Genomic DNA, 23,279 nt, shown 5'->3' on the forward strand with positions numbered 1-23,279 from the left:
CAATACCGCACACACTGCTAAAAAAAATTCAGCCTCTCAATTTTAACGTTGTCGAAATAATATTTGATGTATGTATTTGGAATATTGATTCATCAGCACAGTGAAGCTTTGAAATGTTACATATCCCAGGTATTATTTACGTATTCACACCTTATAGAGGTATTGATTGAGGTGGTTCCTGTTTTGTGATATTGTGCTTTTTTTTATAACCAAATGAGTGTTATCAGGAGCATTTTTCCAGTGAGTTGGTGCCTGAGGTAAGTGTAAAACCTTAACTTTTTAAACCTGTTTAGAAATACATTGTGTTCAAACTTGCACATACAAATCACATTTGTAATGGAGAGATCGTTATACATATAGAAAGTATATGTTGTGCAATATATTTTTACACACGTGTTCCTCAGCCATTTCCTCGGGTAACAGTGAAAATCCCAATTCTGTGCGATACCTGTGAGATTTTACACTCTAATATCTAGTGAACTAATGTGATGTTTTTTTGGCAGATAATAGATTAAAAAATATAATAATCTAATACAAGGTTAAAATGAATTGCAGGCAAAAAGTAGACGCCCTCATACCATAGTACAACTAAAATAATATAGTATTTACACTACATTATGTCTATAACATCCTCTAACTTTTATCAGTTGGTAGTCAAAAAGTCATTTTAAGTGAGGAGAATATAGTCTGTTTTGTTTAAATGCTTATCAATCTTCTATAAAATGTTTATCAATGTAAAATTAAGGTTTTAAATATGCCTCAGAACCTGATATTTGGAAGCCATCAGTCTGTGTACCTGACAGGCCTATGGCAGTTTAAGAATGCCTTTTCCACAAGGGAGGTATGGTATTTTCAATTACAGATGGACAAAGCATTTTACTGTCATGATCCGTAAATCAGGATAAAGAACATCTCAGGGGTGCAAGGAGAATAGTGCCAACCGACACAGAACAGGCTCTACAGGAGGCTTTCCTGCCTGAAATAAATGACTAAATGGATCTCACATTGACTTCTCTCTTCCCCTTAGGAGTCATTGCTTCCCTTGGTTGGAGATGGACTTTTTCAGCTTGCTGCTCACCTGTTAATCAAGGTCAGATTTTCTAATTCTTTCTATTTTCTATTTCTAATTTTCTATAAATTCACCTGTACCATGTCAATAAAGGCTTTTTTAATGACATCTGTCTGCTTTTTGTAAAAAAAAAAAAAAGAACATTCTGTATGACTGGGGAGTAGTTCGTCGGTGAGGGTGGAGCAGTAATTTTCCAGAATAAGTTGTTTTAAAACAGATGTGCGAGGTGTCGCTAATAACATTTGAATTTGATCCACTTGCAAATGACCTGTTTCTCTTTTGAAAACTGCCTGTGGTTGCATAGCAGAGCTCTTCATCTGTCTTTAAAAATGGGCCACATATGACAAAGGTGAACACTAATATTTCATAATCGTCAATAGTGGCTCAGGGCCAGTTCTGCGCTTGTAGGAGAGAATGGCTCTCAGATTTCTGGTGACTGCTTTCTCTGTGACTGCACCTTTGTTATGGAATGCCCTCCCCCCTACTCTTGGAGAGACAGATTCTATGACTTTTTTCAAATGTAAACCTATGTTTACATATGTCTGATTACCCTATATTCTGTCTTGCATGTTCATGTTTATTTTTTAATTTTATTGTATTTTTTCCCCTCTTTTACTTCTTGTTAACTATGTACAGTGTTCTTGGGTATGGAAAGGTGCTTTATAAATAAAGTTCTTATTATTATTATCTGCTTGAAGTCCTTTTTGTGAATAGTGGCTTGAACTCCACAGGATTTATGCACACCTTTGGTCAGCTTTTCCTCCTGCTTGATGGATTGCTTAATTTTGTTAAGCAATCCATTTGGAATGGTTATTTATGCATATAAGCAGAAATTAACACTTTGTTTTGAATTTCACATAATAGTAATCATGATCATTTATGCTGGTGGCCAACTGTGGCACCTTTTTGGTAATGGGGACCCCAGGTGCTTTGACTGCAATGGGTTTTGCCAGGTTTTGAGGGTCCCAGTGGTTAATGATAATGTCCCTAGTCCAAACTAGGCAGGTATGAAAGCTGGTTGGCTGATTTCTAGGATGTGATGACTTGATTCTGTTCGGAATCCATCGATGTTGTAGAAATCATGGATGTGTCCAACATGTCAGCCATGACAGCAGCAGGGTGTCTGGATGTCCGGTCGTCGTCAAGGGTCTCATGCCCACACCTGAATGCAGCCGATGATACCTTTGTTACTGTTGCCGATTCTGGGGCTCCATCAACCTAAGTCCTTACCCTTCGCTGAACGATTTCGGCACCTTTTCCTTGACCAATAACACTTAAATCTCCTTCGGTTGTCATCCAGCCAAGAATAAATGTCAGAAATAAAAAATAAAGCTGTGTAAGAATAAACTGTAGAATGGAATTTCCACCGAATTGCTTTAAAATTAAATACTGCACTTTTTCTTCACCCATATCAGACGTGACTGTCCCCTACAACAGAAATTAGCTCCACCTTAATGCTTCCCCTCACGTTAATCTCTATGGAATAACTTTTCACAAGAAAGCGGCACAGTGGTAACAAATCAACTAAAGAGTTCAAAAGTAGTCTAATAGCCTAATCGTGTTTTATAATCGTACAAGATTATTCTGTTAAACCGATCCTTCTCAGCAACAAGAATACACTAAGATGAGTGTTTCTGCATTAACTTTTTTAAGTATTTCCCTAAATGAACTCCGTATGTAAAATACAAGTTTAATACTGCAGTAGATCGCCGCCTACACTTCTGTTGAATCATTAATATCGGTCTCCTGGCTGTTTTTGATAAACTTCATAATCATTAGCTCCACAAACCTTAACAACTTAATAAAAACGCATAGGAGTGTGTGTATCTGGCTGCTAGTTTTCACATTTATGTGTAAGCTTACATTACGCAGCCTTTTTAACTGACTGCCCAGACGTGCTACTGCTGTAAATATGCAAAACATGTGGAGGTCTTCATTCTGCAACAGGTCCGCTCGCATCATGTTGGCCAGCTGGAAGAGCCACGGAGTTGACATGCAAGCTAAAGGGAAGAAAATCTTTTCTTTTAATGAACAGAAAACTTGTTGGAAAGTGACAGTTTCTGAACGAAAGACTCTAAACCCTTTAATAATAAAATGAAGTGGACTTTTTTTAAATAACATCTTTTATTCCCCTCCCACCACCACCACCACCACCACCTCCATTTTACATTTTTACGGCGTAGAATATACACGCAATGCGGTTTCAGCGCCGATACCTAACCTTTCAGAACTGGCCAGAAGTCCTGTTCCACCTGTTTCGCCGCGTTTTGTAAACCTGATGCAGCGAAGAACGCGTCGTCCTTGAGGTTGGGAACTCCGGTATGTTTCGGTAGGCCACCGCGGGTCGGGACGTCATGGCTGGTGGGAGAGAGGAAGCGAGCCGCGCTGAACGAGACAAATGCCGTTTTCTGTGCACCGTCCTGCCAGCTCCTGCGGCACCGATCGCTCGCCCGCTGACGCCATTCAGACCGCGGCAATAGCTCTTCCTGGATTTCGCCGGCTCTGAAGGGGCTAGGATGTTTCGTGGGCGGCCGCACCGAGGTTACCCCCGGAATTACCCTCCCCGGGGTCCGGCGGGCGCCTCGCCTCCCCGGCGCTCCCGGCCGCCCGGGCCCTACCGGGACGACAGGGACCGGGAGCGCCAGCCTTTCCACCCCGGGTTTCACGGCCACGCCGGGGGCTACCGGCGCTCCCCGCCGGCCAGGGGCTACCCTTCCCCCGAAGGTGGAGGCAGCCGCGGACCGATGAGCGAGTTCCGAGGCGGGGGCCCGTCGCCCAGGGAGCACCCCCCCGTGCGGGTGAGCCAGCCCGGGCGGAGACCCCCGGCGACCGGGCGGGTGACGCGGGGCTTCTGTCTCGATCTTGCGTGGAGTGACTGAGCGCGGGGCTGCGTGCACCGTGGGCATAAAACACGTGGAGGACGTTACCGTGCGTGTGCCCGGGCTGCGAATCCCGTTATATGGCGCAGTTAATCCCCCAAAACTGAACGCGCTGGCCAGGCTGAGGCAAAAGTGGATGAAGAATGAGTCTGATGATGTTCCAAGCCGACCCCTAGTTGACTTAGTGAAATGGTCACTGTTGAGGTCCTTAGCGTGCGGTCTCTGGAGTGGGGTGTCATGCTCTTTGGACGTTTATCACGTTATATGTGCTTCTTTTGTGTCTGTTTTAAAATGGTTAAATTCCTGTGTTGGCACATGCGTTGCATTACTTAGGAACATTGTAAAACCGGGAGATTGTAAACGTTCTGAACTCAGATAGACACGGGATGAGGCAGACACCGCAGTGGTTAGCATTGCTGCCTCGCAGCACTGGGGCCCTGTGTACGATTGTGTGCTCTCTGTGTGGAGTCTGCATGCTCCCCCTGTGTTCACCTGGGTCTCCTCCTGCAGCTCAGGTTTCCTCCCGCACTCAAGAGACATACAAGCTAGTTCAGGTGGGCAGCTGCGTCAGCAGGCTGCAAAGGAGCAAGTACTGGGTATATTTCATGCCGAAGAGAGAAGAAAGTGACAAACCCAAAGAAGGCTACACAGCCGAAACGTTGTGTTTCCTTTCTTCTCATTTCACCCCTTACTCGTTCCTTGACATACAAGTGGGTTAATTGGTGTCTGTGGAAAACTGGCCCTGCTGTGAGTGTGTTGGTGTCGGTGTGTGATCATGGCGTCCTGTCGAGGGTGTGTCCTGTCTTGCACCTGCTGCTTTGCCAGGAGAGTCTGGGGCTTCCCCGTGACCCCTGACTGGATAAAGAAACTAGGTGGCTGTATCCAGGGCTACATCGCTTGTCTGGAATTACCTCCTCAATTTGCTGACCCTAATTGTTGACAGGAAGTAGCGTAAGGGAGGCCTGTATATTCAGATTGCCAGTGAAATTCGCTATTCGCCAGTAATTTATAGAATCAGTGCACCATGCTTTCCCATTGAGTTGACTGGATGGCGTACTCCGGTGGATTTAGGGAATCCCCAGTCTAATCTGTTAACTCTCGTTGTTCTACATCTACAGAGGCTCACTCCATCTCCCCCTCCTGGTGGGATCCCAATAGATCACAGCCTGGTCATTACAGTGGGGAACGAGCTGACCTTCGGTTCATCGGGCCGAGATCCCGGGGGAGCCTCTGATCACAGGAGAGTGGATCCCCGAAAAGCGCTGCCTCCTGAGCACTTCTACGAGAGGTATGTGTGCAAGTGAAAGCCTATTGTAGTTGAAAATGGAGGCTGGAGATATCCTGCAAAAATATTTGATGTCTTTTGAGTATCTCGTGCATTCTTAAACTGTAAACTTGGACAAAGAAAGCAGCTGTAAAAATGTTGAATTTATCTGAATCTAATGATATTTCCATGTTGGAATGTGATAACTACACATTGGATATTGGAGCTGTCTGAGTCTCATAATGAAGGGAATAGAAGTTTTTGGAGTCTTTATCTTTGCCATGTTACTTTATTGCTCAGCTGAACAGGTGCCCTGGGTTACCAGATGGAAGCTAGCTACTGTGGGCCTTTTGTTCATGGTTCAGTGCTGTTTAGTGCAGAAGAGAGCACAGCCATAAAGGACAATATCAGCTTTTCACTTGTGTGTGAAAAGCAGCAATGCAACAGCTTTCAGACCTGAGCACTCTTTTAGGTTTCGGATGTGAAAAAGTGTAAAAAATCAATACATCTTGTCCTTCTGGCTAACTCAGGCCTTGCCTCATGCTCACGTTTCATTTGGGGTTCCGTGGATTTGTCCATCTGAACCGTAAAGAAAGAGGGATCTGTCATCTCATTTGGAACGTTCCTTTTTCTTACAGAGAGGAAGTGGATGAAGACTATCTCAGGGCCCCTGCGGGTCAAGGAAGATACCCAGCGCATGAGTGTGACGTTGATTTCCATGGCAAGAGCCCACCTTTTCCTCCCAGGCCAGAGGAGTGCTCCAGAGGAGGCAGCCAGGAACGGGACAGGTACAGAAAGCCCTCCTACCTTCCCAAGGATGCGAAGAGGCCCAGTTATGAGCTGGAACCCGACGAAAGGGGCTACAACACAGACAGGTCCCGCTACTCTGAGCGCACTATGGAGACCAAGGGGCGGAGCCGCAGCAGGGGGCGGAGCCGGGGGCGGAGTCACAGCCGCGGGCGGAGCCGGAGTCGCAGCCGCGGGCGGAGCCGGAGCCGGAGTCGGAGCCGAGGCCGCAGCCGGAGCAAGAGCAGGGCTAGGAGCCGGGGCCACACCGCGGTAAAGAGCCGCGGCCGGAGTCGCAGCAGCAGCAGCAGAGGAAGCCCTTCCGCCTCGCTTTTCAAGGACAAGATGAGCGAGGGCTTCCGGGAGCTGGAGCTGGCCCGCAGGAGGAAGGAGAAGGAGGAGCTGGAGAGGCTGGAGGACGAGTCCTCTCGGCGCGGTCCGCCCCACGCCATGGCAGCCAGCACCCCAGGACACTACCAGGCTGAGGAGTGGCTGCCCATGCCCAAAAAGTCCATTCTGAAAAAACGGATTGATCCCGACGTGGATGCTTCTCTGAGCGCTCAGGTTAGAGATGAGTTCTGTGGCTCTCCGCTGGGATTTACTGTTCCTTTGTCATTCTGCTGTTGTACATGGCACTGCTGTGCCACGTATCTATTAAATCTGCATTTTCTGGCTTTATTTTTTACCCCCCCTATAGTGAGAAGACAGTGTGACCTTTGCAGGTGAAAAGAAAATTATTTCGAAATCCAGATCTGTTGTTTCAAAAAGTGTTCGGTATGTTTTGACACAGAAAAATTCTTAGACTTCTTGCCAGCCTTGTTAAATTTGCATCACTTAATGGTTGAATGGTTCACTAATTTTGGCCATCTAACTGCAGATGAACTTCCTTCCTTGAAACAGTTTCTCTCCTTATGGTGTTACTGTCTTTCACAGGGTGGTGAACTGTCAAGCGAAGCCTCTTTAGATCAGCCGAGCAGCAACCTTTCGAAACAGACTGAACGTTTCCTCAACACTCTGAGCAAAGGAATGGAGTCCGGCATCTTGTGTTCGCTGAAGAAAGCAAGTGAGGAGGTGCATGGCCACAGGTTGCAGAAGCAGATCTCAAAAGAGTCCTGTTCCTATAAAGAGCAAATTGAAGAATCGTTCTTCAGGGTTAATCGGGAAAAGCCATTGGAAAGCGCGAGTGAATTTCTCCTTCCGCATGAGAGGGTTAGCCAGGATGGTAGTGGGTTTTCTAGAATTCTAGGTATGATGGGCGAATTCCCCAGCCCACAGGAGGAGAGGAAGGGTTTCACAGATATAGAGGATGAGGAGAAGTTCCTTTATGGAGATGAAGAAGATGACCGAGAGCAAGCCCAGATCCAGTCTCTGTCTCAGATGGGAATTGCCCGCCAACAAAGTCAACCTGAAACTGGTCAATTTGGGGATAACCAGCCTGGAGCAGGGGAGTGTCAGATGAGACAGCTGGGAGGAACCCACCCGCGGCAAAGCAAGAATGTCTTTGGATTTCATCACCATCTGGGCAGCGCTGAAGACCGTACAGCCGGCGGCTCTCAGTCCAGCACAGTGCATCGCCAGCAAAGCCTGTTGGGCCTGACCTCTGGCGGGGATGACGAGGCAGGGATCGCCCACGCACTGAAGCGCCCGGACAAAGCTTGCAGCCAGCAGGGCCAAGCGGGAGGCTACCCGCTGGGCGCGCCTCGCAAGGACGCCGCGGAAACTCCGGATCCCCAGGAATACGAGAAGATCCAGAACTTGCTAAAAACGATCGGGCTCGACATCGGCATGGCTGAAATCGGCCAGCTCGCAGCCCGCACGCACGAGCGCCTGCACGGGAAGAGGCCGCCGCCGGGGAGCTCGCAGTCCGCCGAGCGGAGGCAGGACCGGAGCCGCCGCCGCAGCCAGAGCCACGCCAGGTCCCCGGACCCGGAGCACGGCCGCGCGGCCTCGCCCCCGCCGCCGCCGGCGAAGCGGGCCTCGCTCGCGGACCCTGCGTCCGCGTACGGCTCGGAGTTTGGAATCAAGGCCGGGGAGAAGACGAGCTGGGGAATCCCTGTCCTGGGGGAAAGTGCCATGCAGCCCTCTGTGTCGGCGTCAGCTGCTGCTACCAGCCCTGCAGCATCTCAGCCTGTTGCACCTGTAGGCCCCAGTCCTGCCCACTCTGCACCTCTGTACTCTCAGTACCAGCATCAGCAAGCCATGCCAAACTACCCGCTGCCAGGCTATGACCAGTATGGGAACTACATCCCTTACATGCCTCCCAGATGGCCAATGTACCCACCTCCCTCACAGGGGCAGCCCGTTGGTACCCACCAGGCGCCAATACCCGTTATTCCCCCAGTGGAAGATCGCCCTCTGAAATCCAGCCACCCTTACCTGCGGGTCATCGAAACGGTGCCCATGGAAAAAAAGCCAGCGCGTTCCTCAAAGGAGGAGTCTGCTCTGGTACAGGTGCCGGTGATAGAAAGCCTAGACAAGAAATCCCCTGACGTGGCAGTAGGGAATAACCATCAGCACAGGGCAGCAGAGGAGAAAAATAACGCCAAGCAGAAACAAAAGGTATTTCTTCAAGTGCGGGCTTGCTTGATCAGCGGGGTAAATGTAATTAATTGTGAGGGTTTTTTTGGGGGGGTAAGAATATTTATAGTGTCATGAAATTAATATTTAGGAAATATCATTTTAGAGATGTAAAAAGTTTTTGTAGGTGGTTGCCTAACACACTCTCTTCCTTAAACCCTAAATTTAATTTACCACTTGGTTTTATTCATTACAACTTACCAATTGGCTGACAGGTGAGCATTGTGTGTTATTTCCGCCGGTTCGGTGTACTCCTGTTTGTCACGATGCTCCCGTGGCGTGGCTGCGAGTTCCTCGCAGCTGGCCGACGTCTTGCTCGTCGGGGGGGGGGTATCGCCCCACTCACGTCTCCAAACCGCCGTCTGGCCCATCCAGGTCCTAGAAGAAAGGGAGAAGCTGAGGAAGGACAGAGAGGCTCGCGTGAAGAAGAAGGAGTATCTCGTGAAGGAGCTGGAGAGACTGCGGAAGCAGCAAGGTACCCGCCCTTTCTCTCCCGCCTCCGCCTCGCCGAGTCCGCGCCGTCCGCTTGCTCTTCCGCAAGCGTGTGTGTCTGGCGGGCGGGCGGTGCGAGTCTGGCCTGGCAGGGGGCCCTCGGCGCGGGGTCCCGCTCACCCCTGTCTTGTGTGGCCTTGCGTGCCTTTAAGGAGAGCTGCTGCGGAAGAAGCGCAGGGAGAAGGACGGCCACAAGGACCCCCTCCTGGCGGAGGTGGGCCGGCTGCAGGAGGAGGTCATGGCGCAGATCTCCGCCATCCGCAAGGAGCAGGAATCCGCAGAGAAGAAGCGGGCCGAGCTGGACAAGGTGGCTCTGATCCTGGGGCTGCACGCTTCCGACAAGCACCGGAAGGAGCCCAGGGACGGCAGGGAGCTGCCGCCGGAGAAGAGGAAAGAGAAGCCCAAGAGCCCCGAGAAATCTTCCGTTTCCTCCTCCTCCGGCACGTCCCTGAAGGTAGAATTCATGACGTGGAGAGTCGGTCCCGCCCAGGACCGGGGTTCTGGTAAAAGCCCGGTTTCGTGTCATCTCCATCAGTCTTGGTTTCGAGTGGCTCTGTGCTATGTTATTTTGTACCAGCACTGTCATGTTTTTCAACCTGTGCAAGATTTCAGTTGATTCTAGCGTTCGCTTGAGTTCCATCGTTACCTTGTTTCTGATTTGATGTAAGGGACTGACGGCATGGTCTTCTTCTTCTTCTTTTGTCTGCTTTTACTGTATTTGTTCCTTTCCGAAAGCAGAGGGGCCTTGGGGCTACATCAGTCTCCCTGTCGGGTGGTTGTGTCCGAGTGCAGGTCCGTGTGGGGCTGGTGGGACAGAGGTTTCAGTGGCAGGAAGGACTGGGACCTGCCTGCTCCCCTTGGCCTTCCCTGTATCCTGGCGCTCCCTCTGTCTGATGCTTTCTGCTGCAGCTGCGCGCTCAGGCTTTTTCATTGAACCCCTTATTGTACTTATTTATTTTCAGCCTAGAAGCTGTTACAAAATTTAAGCCTTCTGTTTCAATTTTAATTCCTTCACTTCAGTCCTGCAACTCTTTTAGCATATCAGAATGAGGACCGCTTCAGAATGAAGCAGGCTGTCGGGTCAGTTAATGGCTGGGTCTGCTATGGGAGAGCTCACCCGGTGGGGGGGGACGTTCTCCCTGGTGATTGGTTCTGCTGCTTGTGGGGCGCTGAGTGGTCATCACAGGGGTTGGGATTCAGACTCCGGCTGTCCAGAGGAGGACGCGTGTGGTGCCCACTGGCCACGTGGCTTTCTGCGGTCGTGGAGGGGGTTTTGTGTGGGTCACAGTCACGGTCAGGGCGTTTTGGACGTTCTGCACCACATTCGGAAGTTGCCGTATGCCGGCTGGCTGACCGCCTGGTGCAGGCAGAATGGAAACGTCAAAAGAAATTCATTGTGTTGGAGAGAAACTTAAAAACGTGTTAAAAACAGCGAAGGGCGGGGTGAAATGCAGGGTCTTGCAGGTGTGAGAGCGACCATGCAAATCTGTGCAGAGCGGAAGGATAAAAAGAGAACTTCCCCTCCCCAGAACCCTCATTTATACAGTTGGCAAACAGATTAGCACATGCCGTTGAATGTGTAACAAAAAGCTGCTCATTTTTAGAACTTTTATTTAATTGTTGTCATTTTTGCATTGTAATGTAGCAAGGGCTCATGTTGTGAGCCAGATACAGATGTGATGTTACCCTCGTGTGAAATCTACACGGTGTAAGTCTCTGCCGCTGCAGAGTACTTGGTTTATGGGTGCGGTGGAGTTCTCCTCTGCCTAGGGCGAGGCGCTGTAGCCCACAAGCGACCGGGATCGAATCCCAGCAGGGGCAAGGAGAGCTGCTCTCCACTATAGTACGCAAAACTGTGTTTCTCCCAGCACCCCGCAGTTGCCCATTGTCATACTTATTACGATGCCAAAATAAACTACCGGATTTATTGCCCTCTTAATATTTTTGGGCTTCCAGATGGAGTTGGGTGGTGTACATGCTTCCTGATTCTGGAAGCTGGGAAAAAATTGAATAAGTGTTAATATTTACACAGAAAAGGTCATTATTAAGTAGGATAAAAATACATTTATCAAAATATTTGAATCTTTATTTTAATCCTTCAGAAATAAACTAATTAGAATATAATAATCTAATGAATGTTTGTATTTAGAGGTGGTAACTCCACTCAGCAAATGTCTTTTTTGGGACTCTGTGATGACCCTGTTTTGCAGTTTTAATTTTTAGGTGTTTCATCAAAGGAGAGAGAGCTATGTAGGTGGAATACTGCTAATCAGATAAAAATAACCTCTACAGGCTAAGCATTTTGTTCTCATAAGTGTCAAATGCAGAGGCTTCAAGTTGAAGCATAATGAGATGGTCAGATCTCATCAGTCTACACGTACCCGAAAAGAGGGAGATCATTTAGCATACTTTATATAAATTATGGAAAAAACAGCATACCTGTATAATCCTTGGCATTATGGATCACACGGTCACTTATATGTAAAACAGTCAAATACAACATTTTGAAACTCCACTTGTATTCGTTCGCCACAACAAGTAATATGGTTTCATCTCATAATGTTTCATGTCACGTTAATGAAATTGATGTTTTGCATTTTTATGAATCTGTACATCTGAATCCTTGACTTGCGTGTGAAAGTATACTTGTGATGTGATGTGATCCCCAATATTGAATCCAAATATGTTCGGCAGTAAACTGGACAAACAGCACCTCTATCGTAAATGAGTTTCCCACTGAAAGAATGCTTTGTTACCTTCGTGTATTTAAATGTGCTTGTATTCCTCATTGCCAGTCACACATTGTCCAGATTTTCCTGCCTTGCAACGTGTTTCTTGACTTTGTGTTTTCCTCGGTGTTTCACTGACATAGGGTCTTTGAGGAGCAAGCAAAATACAATGGTTGTACACTTAAAACATTCTCTGATTTCTAAAAAAAAATGCTCTTTTGCTCTTTCCATGGTATATGAAGTTTTGAGTTTTATTTTTTATTATAAGCCAATGTTCAATAGGAAAATGATAATGGAGCATCGTTGCAGTACTGTCTATGCGCCTCCAAATATGTCTTGGTTTCCGCATCAAGCTAATTGGCACATAGACTTTCTTCGGGATTTCGGCAAGGCGCCGCATTTTGGTTTTTACATTTTAAAATTTGGCAGCTTTTTTAATATGGGGAAGAGATAATGTAGTAAAAAAATAAAAAGGTGGAAGGATTAAAAATAAAAAATAATAATAATAATTGCTTACACTTATATAGTGCTTTTCTGGACACTCCACTCAAAGCGCTTTACAGATAATGGGGATCCCCTCCACCACCACCAGTGTGCAGCCCCACCTGGATGATCAGGAAATCTTTGCAAATGACAGTCAGACTTAAATTGAATTCCAGTCAGGTATAGTCTGAAACTAAAAAGCCTTTTAATTTGATTTCTGGATTCGTCTGTCGTTTTAAATTGTTTTTTTGATATGCCTCTTCATTCCCTGTTTGTTTGCGGTGGTAGTCTGACCCGTGGCTTGATACTGACAGTCTTCACTGTAACCAATGTAGACTTGCATTTTCGTGGTGACTGTAGGGATGCTTATTTTCTTCCTGAAGAATCGGAAAGTTCAAAAGCAGATAATTTACGGTATGAGTAAGATCTTCAGTCGGAACACCTGCTAAGATGCAAAGGTAAAGCCATTTTGAAAACTTAATGTTATTAAATAGGATTGTATCTTCTTCAAAATACATGAGTGTCACTAGACTTTCATTTTTCGTTTAATTTCTATGTTCATAATGGATTAATGTGTAAAAGTAACTTTTTGCTTTCCCATTTTTAATTTAGGAACCATCTAGCTCGAAGCCTGACCCCGAAAAGCAGAAGGCTAAAAGTCCTACTCTGTCGTCGGAGATACCTGCACATCAGTATGAATATTATGATGCTGGTAACCACTGGTGCAAAAACTGCAACACCATCTGTGGATCCATGTTTGATTTTTTCACACACATGCACAGCAAGACACACAGAAAGGTAGGGTTCGCCCTTCAGTTAGTCACATGTGTGACTCCCTTCTGCAGTGCCAGAGTAAACAGCAGGAAAGGGCAGACCTCAGTTTTCCAAATATTCTGGCTCTCATCTTTGCTTTTTCTGTCTCTAAAGAATGTGCTTAACACTTTATTTTGCCTCTTTCACAGGTGCCAAGATAAAGGAAAAGCTTATAAAGTTCTTTTTTGTAAATGCAGGTGGTGTTACACTTTGTGCTTTCTCTGTTGTAATACTGGCACATGTACTCTTGTCACTGTACACGTAGACTCAGGATCCGTATGATAGACCCTGGGCTCCAAAAACGTCCTCTAACGACAACAAACGACTGACAGGGGAGAAGATTATTGTTCCTGGCAAAGGTACTGCTGCCTTCTGAGATGTTAGATTTAGAATATAGTACCCCCCCTCTAGTCTGCAGACGTGTGATGAGCAAAGACCTACTTTCTGTAATGTCATTCTAAAACTTGATTTTGTAAAGTGTTCCTGAATTCAAGTGTCAGTGAAATGTGTTTCACTGTGGTTTTTATTAAGGATTAGGAGATGGAAAAAACAATCTTGTGTTCAAATGTAACATGTACCTTTCTTAGAAATCTATGAAGGGTGTCTGGCGCCTTACTATAAAAACATGCATGTTATAACACTTAAGATATTATCTTTGTTGTATTCTTTATTCATTGGTTATGTGTTTAGTAATGTTTAACACCTCACCCTGTTGCTGCTGTTTCAGGTTCCGAGTTTTTGATCCCTGTGATAGGATTTTACTGCCAGCTGTGTGAAGAGTTTTTTGGAGATCAGTTATGTGCTGAAGATCATGTTACATGTCATAGTCACAATGAAAAGTACAAGGTAATCCCTGGAAAAGGATGGCTCACTTGTGACTTTGAGTACACAAGCATGTGCATGTTGTGCATTTAGTTGAATTGTAAGGTAGCAGCTTAAATTGATAACTCATTGAAATTGCTCATCCTGTAAAGCAGAAGCACACTCTGTGAAATCAACATCTCACAAACATTTGTTTCTCATTTAAGATTTCCATCTCCATTTGAGTGATAGGGTAATATTAAGATGTAAACAGAGCAAGGGCTAAACCACATATAATTGAAGTATCTTTTTTGCCAGTGTTCCTCAATCCCAAATGGTTGACTCTGTAGTCAAAATGTTAGAATGGGCTGGGTAATCATGCCACCATTGAATAGCTGATTCAAAGCCTAGAATTAGACCTTTTGCTGTTTTAGACATGCAACTTGTATTTATTTGTAAGAAGACTGCACGCACAGTAGGTAGTAAAGTGTCGATCGATTCTGTTGGCGCCCAGTGATAACTGTGTCTTTTTCGTCCTCAACAGCAATACGTTGATGAAAATCCGCTGTATGAGCAACGGAGAAACCTGGACCGGCAAGCAGGGCTGGCTGTGGTCATGGACAACAAAGAGCGGAGGCAGACGGAGCTGAAACGGAAGATGGAGGAAGATCCCCAGAGTCAGGTGGAGGAAGAGAAGGAAGAGAAGGGCGTGGTGAAAGAAGAGGCCGAGGAACCGCGGGGCCGCGCTGGCCTGGGGGAAAAGACGCCCGCGCTCCAGAAGGTGCCAGGCTCTCCCAAGGTGCCACTGCAGCCCAAGGCTAAAAAGAAGAGCGAGGAGCCGTCCAGGAACACTGCTGCTCCCGCTTTCGGGAAGTTCAGCTGGAAGAAGAGCGACAAGGACGAGGAGAGCGCTGCCGAGGCTCCCGCGGAAGCGGAGGACAGCGGCGATCACAGCAAAGAGAAGGACGATGGGAAGTCCCCTCTTGGGAAGTCCAAGACCATTGAGATTAAGCTGTCTGGGAAGACGGTGATCCCACCCTCCAGCTCGTGGGTGCCATTGGCCTCTTCTCCATCGGTGACCTCAACAGCAAAAATCCGACCCAACCTGCCTGCGCCGGCCATGCTCCTGAGAAAGACCAGCCCGGCTGCCGTGAATAAACCCGCCCCCCTGAACACGTTTCTGTCGATCAGGCCCTCGGGCAGCAGCACCAACAAGCCGTTGCCGGTAGTGAAGGCTGAGCCCAAAAAGGATGTAGTGCTGACACCTGACCTTATTTCCAAGGCCTTCGGTGGGGAGGAGGTGGTTCTCAAATCGCCCGCCCTGGCAGACAAGAGCTCTCCCGTCGTTGCCGACGCAAAGGCGCCCACGACAGCCGAAAAAAAATCACCCGCCGCAGCAGAGACGAAAACGCCCTCCGTGGCCAAGATAAATGTTACTGCTGTTGCGGCCCCATCTCCTCCAGCCATGCGTGTCATGAGCTTCGAGTCTGACGTGGCTGCCCCCGGGGTGCCTGAAAGTGAACAGACCCTCACTGTGCTTGTCCGCCCTCCTCCTCTTCATAAGTGTTTGAAAGAGTCGGTGAAGAAGAGTGACAAACCCAGATCTAGTCTGGCTGCAGCAAAAGCGCAGGATTTATACGACATCTTTTACAGCAGCACTAGGGGCCCCTCGGATCTCAAATTTGGCAGCACGGAAGGTGTCGGAGTTAAAGAGAGCAAAAATGAAACGAGCACGGGGAAGCTAGAGGCCCAAAATGAAGGAGCAGAAATGACCAAGTGTCCTAATATAACGAAAGGGCAGCTATCTAAAAACAGTAGCGCAGACACTAGGGATATAAGAGATTCCAAGAATACTGAAGCAGTCATAGGAGTAAAAAGTGGAGAGGAGACTGGTACCCAGAATACTAAGGAACCCACCAGTGACAACTCCCAGAGTATCTCACATGACAAAAACCAAGATATTGGAATTCGAAGTCTGAAAGAGACTTCTAGGCAAGTCGTTAGTGGCGTAGGTACTTCAGAAGCGAAGGACAGCGCGGTTAACTCTAATTTTGAACGTGTAGATAAAGGTATTGAGACAAGTTCTATGAATAATGGATGTACAATATCAGGTAAAGAGCTGCCTTGCTCAGTTGGTCAGGAGCATGAAGTGCGCGCCCCAGGCGCTGTTTCCGTGGAAACCGGCAGCCCTGCCACACCCCCAGTCCTGCTGACCCCTGAAATCGAACTAGACACGCTCCGCAGGCAGGAGGGTGTAGATCCCCTCGAAACCAGCAATTGGATGTCCTCTGATGCTTCCTTGTTTAGCATTAATGACACCTGTGAGGAGGACAACTTCAAAAATCAAGAGCAGGCTTTTCTAGAAGTTTCAGACCTTCATGACCCTCTTGAGCTAAGTGATCCTACAGATGAGCCAGGGTCCCTGAAACTAGGAGAAGGGGCACGTGATGTGCCTGTGGATTTGGGAATTTATGAAAATCCGGCTTTAAGCTTGGAAGCGTCTGTCTTAAATCTTGAATCCTATGAGTTGGGTTTCGAAACTGCAGATCTAAGTGTCCCTGAGCCTGAGACAAACATAGCAACGTCAGAGCTACAGAATGGGGGAACTGCAGGTTTAGGGATTGGCAGTTCAGAAGGAGATCTATGTCCTTCCTCCAGGCAAGTGGAGTTAAATATTTTGGATTCAGTGAGCCAGAGGGACATAAAAAACGAAATGCACGGTATTTCTAGTGGTCTTATTTTGGATGGTATTGATGAGGCGGCCGACTCGATTGGTGTGGAAACGGACACCTCAACAATAACATCCTCCCAGGCAGCCGAGCCACCTAAAAAAGCAGACTCCACTGCTCCTGAATCACTGGAATCTGAAGGGAAACGTCCAATCGAATTTAAGCCGCACGCTGTACTTGAGTCACATCTGCTCAGAGATGACGACCATAGCGGTTGCCATTAATTAAACTTAAGCATATCTAATCTACTAAAGATTGTACTTTGAGTCTGTGGGATTCCGTAATTCGACACATTTCTCTACATTAGACCATTCAAAAATAACAAGCTCAACTAAAGAAAACAAGTCCTTTTCAAATGCGCTTACTGCATAGAGGAAGCAGACATGAACATGAAACAGATCTTTTGCTAATGTCTTTCATTTGCAGCAGCTCCCCTCCCCCTTTATCTGCCTGAAAAGGTAAAGTACAAACGTTGTTGGCTTATTTTCATGATCTACCCTTTGCTGTTAAGTAAGACTATTAAGCTTTTTGTTTATTTTTTTATGATTGGCGCATCGAAACAGGAACTCCCAACGCTTGGTAAGAAGCGAAAAAGAAAAATCGTCTTGGATAGAACTAGAAGACAGCATTGGTAAGACGGAGGACTGTCCTAGGGACCAAAGGGATTTCACAGACGTTTCACGTGCACACGTTTCCAGATGCTGGTACCAAGTGTCTTGCTGTCTGCTGCAGCAAATAATGAACAGGAGTGAAGAGGTGGAAGAAACTGAAGAGCCTATGGGACACTGAAAGATTTTATTTTTCTTTTATATTTGTTTCTGAACTGTTTCTGCTGTTGCAGAATTATCTGAGTTTGCCAATTTTAATTTCTTATGTAAAACTGTTACTTGGATTTTATGAAGACATTTGGCCTACATGTATTTTTTGTCTTGGATATCATGTGAAAATAAACCTTATGCACTGCATTGTAAGTTCTTGTGTTGTCTTTCTTAGGTGCTTATTCACCTGGTGGTTGGGGGGGTACTGTTGGGGAGACTGTGAGGTTAAGGATAAAAGCTTAACAGATCTCTACGCAGAAATATGTCCTCTGACAGAACTTTAAATGAAAGATCTAGTTTAATGGTTTTTGTATATTTGTATAGGGAAAAGATCTTTTTCTTGAACTGTATAGTTTCTATAAGTGAAAATTCTAAACTATTGAAGCCTAAAAAGTACTTGGTCTCTGTTCATTAAACAATGAAAAATTCAATTGTGAACAATTTCAGAGTGGTATCAGAACAGTCTGCATTGCTTTTTAATAAACACACAACATTCAAAACATTAGCTTACATTTTTTTTTATTATTGAGTTGAAATACTTTATGCTTTTTTATTATAATACATGCCAAGCCATGCAAGTAGGGAATATTTGCCTCAGAATGTTTTTATACCATGCTTCTTAAACTGAGTCTTGGTCCTTTTACTGGGGGACATGAGAGGGAGATCAAGGTGCTGCAGGAGGGTTTGATGTTTACAGATCATGCTCAAGGTATGAAAGTTCATGCCTGCCAAGCGTATCGATATGGACAGTTAAATTTGAATTCTTAATTTAGGAAGAGGTCTCCCTGTTTGTTTTTATTTTAAGATGTGCTGAAATTTAATGACACAGAAAGGCAGAAATTCTAACTATAATCTTGGAGATGATTGTGAAGTTAAATAAATCTCCTTTAGCTTTTAAGTTCTGCTTTAGGACAAAAATATTGATGGCAGAACTCGGCAGGTCCATCAAAATGGTTGATGCCCTGTTGTAAAATAAAGATCTGGAGGAAGTTTCAGTGAGTCGTCAACCTTTCATTGGAGCCGTTTCGATCTTTTGTCAGTGTACCTGTGATAAACGTTCGCGTGATTCCTGTATGCCGTATTTGAACGTTGCAGGAAATTCTGATTAAACTTCTATAGGTAGTTCTATTCTGTTGTCGCACTATGGGTCTGTTTTAAAACATTTACATGTCAGATTTTGTCCTTGCCTGTGTGAATGTTGATTGACATGCTGCTCAGCTCGAACATTTGCATTTAGCAGAGGCATAGATGCTTAAATTTTCTGTAGCTCTTTACTTCCTCCAGTCTTTTGCTACTGAACAATAACTAAGAGTGCTGAAATCCTTTGAAAATAGTTTCTTATTAATATATGAAATACAAATGTAACATGCCATGTATTTTCTAACATGTTTCATGTGCTTTTCAGCCACGATTTGCAAGCCAGAGAGCATTAACCTCAATGGAATTTGAACAGGACGTCCTTTTTTCAAACAGTGCCCTGGGATCTTTAATGACAAAGTAGTCGATATAACGTCTTACTTGTAGGACTGACACATCCAGCAACACAGTGTCCCTGGTCATCATAATCAGATAAGATCACTTTATTGCCCATATACAATTTCTTATATTAGGAATTTGTCTTTTTTGCGTACCTCAACTTGTTCTCCATGAGACACACAGAGAGAGACGCTTGGGGTCAGAGCGCAGGGTCGGCCATTTATACGGCGCCCCTGGAGCAGCTGGGGTTAAGGGCCTTGCTCAGGGGCCCAACAGAGTAGGATTCCCCTGCCGGCCGTGGGACACGAAGGAATACCTGACCAGGTATAGCCTTTCATAGCTTCTGACAGGGATCGGGCTAGATGCTACCACAGCAGTGTATTATTCAAAGAAAATGGATTGTAGACCTTATGATAAGTGTTCAAATGTTAAAGTATTTTCGTTAAATTGTTAGCGTGATAATACGATTGTCTTTACTAAATATACTGTGTGTATACAATGAAAACTTAAAACCAAGAACACGAGGACCTTCTTTATCCTAAAGGTTGTGGGAGTGTGGAACAAGCTACCCAGCCATGTGGTTGAAGCTGAGACTTTGGCTTCCTTTAAAAAAACAGCTGGATGAGCTCTTTGGATCCATTAGTCACTAATGGAGCCAGATGGGCCACAAGGCCTCCTCCTGTGTGTAACCGTCCTCAAGTTCTCAGTAAAATTGTTTCCAAACTCTCATCCCGAACTTGACCTCCGTGTAGTTGGTCTAACACCTGTGTCAGAAGGACTGGTGACAGAATAGTTGGAAATGGGGTGGATGCTGGGATATTGCTCCCATAAAGGCAACACTGAGACTGCACTGTGGAGAAAGCTGCCTCTCGCCTCTCCTTGTGAAAGCGTGGGTTTATAAATCTCTGTGAAGCCCCTGGGACACCTGCAGGCTCATACGCTTCCACAGGTAAGAACGATTCTTAATATGGTAGAAAAAGACCATTTTGCTGTCACAATGCAGTGACAGAAATGTGTAGACAGCCATTTTCCTCACAGCTAATCTTGAGGAATGTAAAGTAACCTGGCCAGACTGGGACAGATCTGAAAATGGCTGGGCCTCTGGTAGCATGAAGATTTATCCTGCTTGGCACGATCGGAATCAGAATTTAAATCCTATTTATCTGCTCAGATCCTTGAATGTGCTGTGTTCTAAGGAGGTATGAAGTCCCCATCTCTCCTGAGTAATACTGTTGTACTTGTATTGACTCTTTAAATGGTGTTTTTAACCTCTTTGGGAGAAAAAAAAAGATGGCTAAAAGTTTGTGCTTTGTAAATGTCTACCATTTTATTGAATAACCAAGTATATATTAAAAATGAATGTATTTTTTAAAGTGAAATAAAAAGTCTTTACTGAAAATGACCTGGCACTGTAGTTTCTGTGTTCTGCTACTGGTGTTTGTAAATGAGTATTTTTACTCATGGAGGTACACAGCAGTAGCCTCTGTGAGTCTACATTGAGGACTTCATTTAGGAAATTGTTTCCAGTGATCCTTTCTCAACTCCTTTATCCAATACAGGACTGTCGGGGAGTTGGAGCTTATCCCAGCAAGAAACAGGCGCAGGGCGGGATACACCCTGGATACCAAAAGCACACACACCAGGGCCAAGTTTCCCAGAAGCCACTTAACCCTTAAAGACTTAGCATGTCTTTGGACTGTAGGAGAAAATCCACACAAACTTGGGGAGAACATACAAACTCCACCCAGATAGTTCCCCAGGTTCAGTGTTGGACCCAGGGCTCCAGCCCCCCCATATATGATGAATTGTACTGTATTAAGTTGTATGGTACTCAAAGTGATTTGGAAATGTACTAATGATCTGACATTTTGGATATCCATTTGGCATTACTTGAATTCATTAATAGAAAAATCAAACTGTTGACTTTATTCCAGAAAGTTGACAGATTGAGGCCATGAATCTAATCCTATTTTTTTTCTACTGCAGCTACAGTATTAAGAAATGTAGTCTTATTGTAATATAATTACGATCTGCAGCCAAAGATCACGTTGGAAATGAGAGAATCAGGGTCTACAACCCTGGCCCTGGAGAGACCCAATCCAGTTAATCTTTAATTGCCTGTTACTAGAGATTGACAACATGTGGATATGACTGAGGAAATTAGCGGGTGATCTGTACTCAGGACCTCGAAGGGTAGAGTGTACTTAGATTTTGGTCCCAGAGGATCTTAAAGCTACAAAGGTTAGAAAATCACCTGCTTAATTAAACTGGGAATGAAATTGTTCCACGTCATAGACAATTGATGATTTAGTGGTGACCTATGAACCCTGCTGGATTGGTGCTCTGAAGTAGATGAGCTGTAGGCCCCTTGACTAGACTAATGAGCTCATTTACTCTGCAGGCATTTAGCATTGTGAGAAATGGCCAGTAGAGGGCGCTGGTTTATACAGAAGCCAAACTCATTATTCTCTGAGTGCTTGGAAAAAGATAACCTAGGTCATGTCACTCTCACAAAGACATGGGCCTATTGTATGGGAAGCATGTGAATTCTAATTCATGTGCTGCTGATAACCTAGACTTTGTCAGCAATTGTTCTTGGTGGCAGTTTTATATATTAGTGACCTTGCCCTTTACCCTTGATAACAGCAGTGCAGTGTGTCTGCAGGCCAGACAAAGCCACGACCTCGGTTTTTGCAATTGAATCCCTAGCACTGGAGAAGTGTGTCACAGGCTTATACTCCTTCAAAACTAAAAAATATTGAAAGGTTTTTCATGTGGTGTAAAACAGAGCACAGCCAATATCATGTGACTGACGTTCACAGTTAGAGCTATGGGGCAGAACTGTAAACGTCAGTCATAGACCTCCATCCATCCATCCATTTCCTAACCACTTGATCCAGATCGGGGTCGTGGTGGAGCTGGACCCTGTCCCAGCAAGCAATGGGCACAAGGCAGGATACACCCTGGACAGGACTACCATCTATCACAGGGCACACACACTCACACCAGGGCCAGTTTTCCCAGAAGCCAATTAACCCACCAGCATGTCTTTGGACCGTTGGAGGAAACCAACAAGAACACAGGGAGAACATGCAAACTCCACACAGACAGCACCCCAGGTCTGGAACTGAACTCAGGCCCTCAGTGCTTTGAGGCAGTAATGCTGACCACAGCATTATTTTGCCACCATCACACAGAACTCCTGAAAGTAAAAATGCACATGTGTTGGATCATGCTGCCCAATGGTGTACAGTACATGTATTTCAGCACAGTCACAACTGTAGTCTCCTAGCGGTACTTTCTGTGAGGGAATGCATTTGATAAGATCCTCGGTACCTACATACTGTATACACGTGCAATTCTGTTAACGTTGTGCAGAGGTTTAGATTATCATGTTATGTTTAAACTTCACTTACAATGCAGGTGTGTTTGAATGGCCCACACACTGTACAGACCTGAAATGAGACTTAAATCAAGTGATAAAGGACTAACCTCAATCATAGAAAAGAAAGGGTATCAAGCAACCTCGTCAGCCTGAAATATCAGCCAGATTTATTTACACAGCACACTACTATTGCAATAGTACTCCAAGTATATGCTTAAAGAACACTTAAAACATGTAAGGAAAAAATGAAAAAGACAAATATTAAGAAAGGAATATGAAATATTAAGCAAACTGAGTATACATTGTTTAATAAAAGCATTATGTAATAAAATAATAGCATAGGTTAATAACACTTTATACAGTATTGTGATAACACTCTTGCAGAGATGCCTGTTAAAGTGTTAAACCCAGATGTGGCAACAATTACTCTGTACATACATTTAACATTTACTATTATTATTATTTTGATAATCGTGAGGTGAAGTGCTTCAGATTAATTTAGATATTAGATTGTTCATGAGGTAAATGAAGTGTATTTATGAGGAAATGTAATTAAAAACTGATGGGGGAAAACCAATTGACTGCATAGAGCAATTGTTTCTAACTACACCAATGGCAGCTTATATGGTTGTGTTTAGGTTATTAATAGTGAATCAACTGATCCATTAAAACGTCAAAATGTAGTACCCATGATGTTTATTCCGCGTTAGAAATATAGAAAAATAACTGTTTTTCACTGAAGTCAAGCGCATCTCTCCGGAAACAGCGTTATGTTGAACTGCTGAAGCCGTCTGTACTGTCTGCTGGAGCCTTCAGACCAATGACATTTTTCGCTTTTGTGGTTGCTAGGCAGAGTTATACTTCGTCACGTCAGAGCGGTGGAAAAAAAAGGGAATTAATTATAAAAACGGTAGTGGCCCAATAAAATAATTCCTTTGGGCTTGTCACTAGGCAGAACTACGTTTCGCGGGCCAATCA

The 23,279-nt window shown here is 45.3% G+C and overlaps 1 protein-coding gene across 3 annotated transcripts; it reads left to right on the forward strand.

The window, feature by feature from the left end:
• The first annotated feature begins 3,412 nt into the window (after nucleotides 1-3,412).
• On the forward strand, nucleotides 3,413-17,593 carry znf318 (zinc finger protein 318). Of its 3 annotated transcripts, XR_015927964.1 has the most exons (11): nucleotides 3,413-3,867; nucleotides 5,067-5,236; nucleotides 5,851-6,562; nucleotides 6,932-8,557; nucleotides 8,951-9,050; nucleotides 9,220-9,521; nucleotides 12,892-13,077; nucleotides 13,358-13,451; nucleotides 13,820-13,938; nucleotides 14,438-17,080; nucleotides 17,186-17,593. XR_015927964.1 is itself a non-coding variant. In XM_088610362.1 (10 exons), exons 1-10 carry the CDS (start codon nucleotides 3,586-3,588, stop codon nucleotides 16,844-16,846), a joined length of 6,000 nt encoding a protein of 1,999 aa, XP_088466488.1. In that variant the 5' UTR covers nucleotides 3,413-3,585; the 3' UTR covers nucleotides 16,847-17,593. The 3 variants fall into 3 exon arrangements, 2 of the variants coding, with proteins under 2 accessions (XP_088466488.1, XP_088466489.1); XM_088610362.1 differs by having other exon boundaries at nucleotides 14,438-17,593; XM_088610363.1 differs by lacking the exons at nucleotides 13,820-13,938; nucleotides 14,438-17,080; nucleotides 17,186-17,593 and having other exon boundaries at nucleotides 13,242-13,369.
• The last annotated feature ends 5,686 nt before the right edge of the window (nucleotides 17,594-23,279 follow it).

This window comes from Lepisosteus platostomus, chromosome 17 (assembly GCF_059453375.1).
Source record: "Lepisosteus platostomus isolate fLepPlt1 chromosome 17, fLepPlt1.hap1, whole genome shotgun sequence".
Lineage (NCBI taxonomy): Eukaryota > Metazoa > Chordata > Actinopteri > Semionotiformes > Lepisosteidae > Lepisosteus > Lepisosteus platostomus.

Excerpts from the sequence above, each read along its gene's own strand:
- znf318 (XM_088610362.1), top strand. The coding sequence starts at position 3,586 with ATGTTTCGTGGGCGGCCGCACCGAGGTTACCCCCGGAATTACCCTCCC. Across the intron at positions 8,558-8,950 it reads ACGCCAAGCAGAAACAAAAG|GTCCTAGAAGAAAGGGAGAA; the intron begins GTATTTCTTCAA and ends TGGCCCATCCAG. Across the intron at positions 13,939-14,437 it reads GTCACAATGAAAAGTACAAG|CAATACGTTGATGAAAATCC; the intron begins GTAATCCCTGGA and ends CGTCCTCAACAG.